The 4653-nt window shown below is 53.3% G+C and overlaps 1 protein-coding gene across 1 annotated transcript; it reads left to right on the top strand.

Annotated features, from left to right (window-relative positions):
- The first annotated feature begins 253 nt into the window (after positions 1-253).
- Positions 254-2980, top strand: LOC110322775 (toll-like receptor 12). Its single transcript, XM_021199524.1, has one exon. The coding sequence runs from the start codon at positions 254-256 to the stop codon at positions 2978-2980; it is 2727 nt and encodes a 908-aa protein (XP_021055183.1).
- Positions 2981-4653: the final 1673 nt, after the last annotated feature.

The raw sequence follows: 4653 nt of genomic DNA, 5'->3' as shown, positions 1-4653 counted from the left end.
CTCCTAAGAGGAAGTGAGACCCCCTCCCCCCCACCCCCACCCTCCCACCCCCGCGTCATTCCCCCTCTTGAGGAGCCTCAGTGCTAAGTGTCTCCAAGTCGGCCTCCTCACTTCCCAACTTCCACAGTGGCCCTTTGACTGTGTTCCCCGACCTTGCAGGGACTCTGAGGTGGATGAGAGAATTGGCAAGGTGTGTGCTCGCGGAGGTGTGGGAGCCTGAAGTCCTCTCTGCTCTGATTCTGCTGGTGTCGAGATGGGTAGATACTGGCTGCTGCCTGGTCTCTTCCTTTCTCTGCCTCTGGTAACAGGGTGGAGCACTTCCAACTGCCTGGTGACCGAAGGCTCCCGACTGCCCCTGATCTCCCGCTATTTCACATTCTGCCAGCACTCCAAGCTGTCCTTTCTTGCTGCATGCCTCTCCGTGAGCAACCTGACCCAGACCTTGGAAGTTGTACCTCGGGCTGTGGAGGGGCTCTGCCTCAGTGGTACTGTGTCTACTCTGCTTCCAGATGCTTTCTCTGCTTTTCCGGGTCTCAAGGTCCTGGCACTGAATCTGCACCTTACCCAACTCCTGCCGGGAGCTCTCCGCGGCCTGGGACAGCTGCAGAGCCTCTCTTTTTTTACCTTTCCTCTTGGGAAACCTCTCTTTCTACCTCCTGATGCCTTCAGTGACCTGATTTCCCTCCAGAGACTCCATATCTCTGGCCCCTGCCTGGATAAGAAGGCAGGTATCCACCTGCCTCCCAGTGTGCAGTGGCTGGGTGTCACGCTCAGTTGCATTCAGGACATGGGAGAGCTGGCTGGTATGTTCCCAGATCTGGTGCAAGGTTCCTCCTCCCGGGTTTCATGGACCCTGCAGAAGTTGGATCTGTCATTAAACTGGAGGCTGAAGATGGCTAGTCCTGGGTCCCTCCAGGGTCTCCAGGTAGAGGTTCTGGATCTGACAAGAACACCACTGGAGGCTGTGTCGGTGAAGGGCCTGGGACTTCAGAAACTCGATGTCTTGTATGCACAGACTGCCACGGCCGAGTTGGCTGCTGAGGCTGTTGCCCACTTTGAACTACAGGGCTTGATTGTGAAAGAAAGCAAGATAGGATCTATATCTCAGGAGGCCCTGGCTTCCTGCCGCAGCCTAAAGACCTTGGGTCTTTCAAGCACCGGCCTGACCAAGCTGCCACCAGGCTTCCTGACTGCCATGCCTAGGCTTCAGCGACTGGACCTGGCTGAAAACCAACTGCAGAGCACCGTGCTGTGCATGAACAAGACGGGAGACGTGTCAGGACTCACGACTCTGGATCTGTCAGGCAATGGGTTGCACATCCTGCCTCCAGCCGCCTTCTCCTGCTTACCACACTTGCGAGAGCTGCTGCTTCGGAACAACCAGCTGCTTTCCCTGGAGGGACACCTATTCCAGGATCTCCAGCAACTAGAGACCTTGAAGCTGGATGGAAATCCCCTGCTTCACCTGGGTAAGAGCTGGTTGGCGGCTCTGCCTGAATTGACCACCCTCAGCCTGCTACATACCCAAATACCGCTGAGCCCAGAGCCTGGTTTCTGGGGAGCAAAGAGTCTGCGTACCTTGAGCTTGAGTCTTCCCTCTCTCCTTGCTCCTCTCCCTGCTCCGGCAGTATTGTCACTGCCCATGTATCTGACCAGCTTAGAGCTTCATGTAGCCTCAGGCACGACGCACTGGATGCTGTCCCCAAGGATCTTTCCTTCCTTGGAAACCTTGACTATAAATGGCAGGGGTCTGAAGCTGAAACTGGGGTCCCAGAATGCTTCTGACGTCTTCCCTGCTCTCCAAAAGCTCTTCCTGCTTAACAACAGCTTGGAGGCCTTCTGCTCCCAGGGCACCTCCAACCTTTTCCTCTGGCAGCTCCCCAAACTTCAGTCCTTGAGGGTATGGGGTGCTGGAAGCAGCTCCAGACCCTGCCTTATTACTGGGCTGCCCAGACTACAGGAGCTGAAGCTGGAGTCTCTTCAGTCCATAACCCAGCCCCGTTCGGTCCAGCTGGAGGAGCTGGTGGGCGACCTTCCACAGCTCCAGGCCTTACTGCTATCCAGCACAGGGCTCCAGTCCCTGTCTGCCTCTGCTTTCCAGCACCTGCACAGTCTCCAGGTCTTAGTGCTAGATCAAGAGAAAGACTTGCTGTTGCAGGACAGTCTGAGGGAGTACAGCCCTCAGATGCCCCGCTATATATACATTCTGGAGTCAAACCTGACCTGCCAGTGTGCCAATGCGTGGATGGAGCCGTGGGTTAAGCAGTCCACTAAAACGTACATATACATAAGAGGCAATCGCTTATGTCCAGAAGTCAGTCTCCCTGCTTGGGGTTCCCTTACCTCCTTTCTCTGGGACCACTGCCCCCAGACGTTGGAGCTGAAACTCTTTTTGGCTAGTTTTGCCTTGGTGTTAGTGCTAATTGCCTTGCCTCTCCTCCAAGAAGCCAGGAACTCTTGGATCCCCTACCTGCAGGCCTTGTTCAGGATTTGGCTCCAGGGTCTGAGGGGTAAGGGAGACGAAGGGAAGAGGTTCCTTTTTGACGTATTCGTGTCCCACTGCAGGCAAGACCAGGGCTGGGTGATAGAGGAACTTCTGCCTGCTCTGGAGGGCTTCCTTCCAGCTGGCCTGGGCCTGCGCCTCTGTCTCCCTGAGCGTGACTTTGAGCCTGGTAAGGATGTAGTTGATAACGTGGTAGATAGCATGATGAGCAGCCGTACCACACTCTGCGTGTTGAGTGGCCAGGCCCTGTGTAACCCCCGATGCCACCTGGAGCTCCGCTTGGTCACCTCTCTCCTCCTGGCTGCCCCGTGCCCTCCAGTGTTGCTGCTCGTCTTCTTGGAACCCATTTCTCGACACCAGCTTCCCGGTTACCACAGACTGGCTCGGCTGCTTCGACGAGGAGACTACTGTCTGTGGCCTGAGGAAGAGGAGAGAAAGAGTGGGTTCTGGACTTGGCTAAGGAGCAGGCTAGGGTAGCTATAGCCAGCACGGATGTGGGGTGGCGCATGTGAATCTTGGGGTGGGCTGGGGGAGGGGAAGCAAGCCTGCCTGCTAAAGAGTCGCTGTGTTTGTGGGTGCGGGGTGGGGGACAGTGGGTCTAAGAGGCTGAAGTCAGCCTTTTGCAGTGCAGGAATCCACAGGTTTTGGGGGTCCTGGAGGTTGAATGAGGGAAACTGAGAGATGGAAGGTGCTCGTGGGGTATGTGACATTCCCAAGATCTTCAGATCCTCAGTAAACTTGCTTAACCCATGAAATGCTTGGCTTGGTTGACCTTTTTATTTAGTGGAAATGCAAGAGGCGGAGGGCAAAGCGGGGAAACAAAGGTAGAAATTCATGGGGCGAGTTGGGAAGGAGGGAAGGCAACGGAACTTGGGGCCAGGCCAAGTTCAGCCTGACCTTCGTGGGCCAGTGAGTCCTTTTGCATCAAAGGTCATAGAGGCTGTTTAGTTTCACTTCTGTTGATGTGATAACACCCGGGCCAAATCAACTCAAAGGAAGAAAGGGTTTTTGTTTGTTTGTGGTCCCCCCTCTCAACAATTTCAGGTCACACTCTGTTGAAGTGGAACGTCAAGGCAGAAATCCAAGGCAGGCTTGCTTGTTATTTCACACAGCATTACAGTCCAACCAAGGAACTCACTTCACAGCCAAGAAGTACAGCAAGAACCATGGAGGTGCCACTTGCTAGCCGGCTTATGCTCAGCCTGCTTTCTTATCGGGTTCAAGGCCACTGCCTAGGATTGGTGCCGCCAACAGTGGACATGTTTTTCCAACTGACAAGACAAGTCAGCCCACAGATATACCCCCAGGCCAATCTGTTCTAGGCAGTTTCTCAGTTGAGATTTTCCCTCTCAGGTGACTTTAGGCTATGATGGCTGACAGTTAAGGCTAATGAGATCAGAGTTGACAGCTGAGGTCCAACAAACTGGGAGGCTACCCAGGAGCAGACAGATCCTTTCTGCTTCCGGGAAAACATGAAGCTGTGCTCATGTAGCTCATCCTCCTGAGCCTCAGAGAAACACCACCACCCTGGATGCTCCAGCTGTATGGAGCTAGCCACGTGGAGCCCCAGAGCACCGAGAACTCTCACCCCCCGGGCCTTTGCGCATTCTGCTTCCTTACTGACAACACCTTTCCCTGAGCACCTGCACAACATCCTTTAAGGTTCAGCTCAGCCATCACTTTCTCCAGAGGCCTGTGCTGAGCTCCCAGCCTGGGACAGTGTTTTGGAAGAAAGTACTATATTAGTATTTTTCTCTTTTTCTCTTCCTCTCACCCCCAACCCTAGCCTAGCCTAGCTTTGAAACTCTTTAAGTAACTGAGGATGGCTCTGAACTCCCAATCTTCTTGCCTCCCAATTTCCAGTGTCAGGATTATGGGTACATATATTATCTGGCCCAGCTATATTTTTCTTTTCTCTTCAAAATCGTACCTATTTCTGAAGCTACATTGCCTACTTTTTAACTATGTGGCTTTTGTATGTTAGTTTGTACCTCAACTTCCTGCTCTGTAAAATGGAATAGCATCACTCCCCGCCCCAGTATTTTGTGAGAATTAAATGTGTTAATGTGATTGAAAGAATAAGAAAACCACCCAGTTTATCACACATGTGTTCAATAGGGGTTTATTATTACAGGACTGAATTCATAATC

The sequence above is a fragment of the Mus pahari genome, chromosome 6, assembly GCF_900095145.1.
Source record: "Mus pahari chromosome 6, PAHARI_EIJ_v1.1, whole genome shotgun sequence".
NCBI classification, from domain to species: Eukaryota; Metazoa; Chordata; class Mammalia; order Rodentia; family Muridae; genus Mus; species Mus pahari.
Note: the sequence above shows the minus strand (reverse complement) of the source record. Positions and strands in the feature narration are given on the sequence as shown.

What these genes read in the sequence shown, in the direction of transcription:
- LOC110322775 (XM_021199524.1), top strand. Translation starts at nt 254, where the DNA reads ATGGGTAGATACTGGCTGCTGCCTGGTCTCTTCCTTTCTCTGCCTCTG.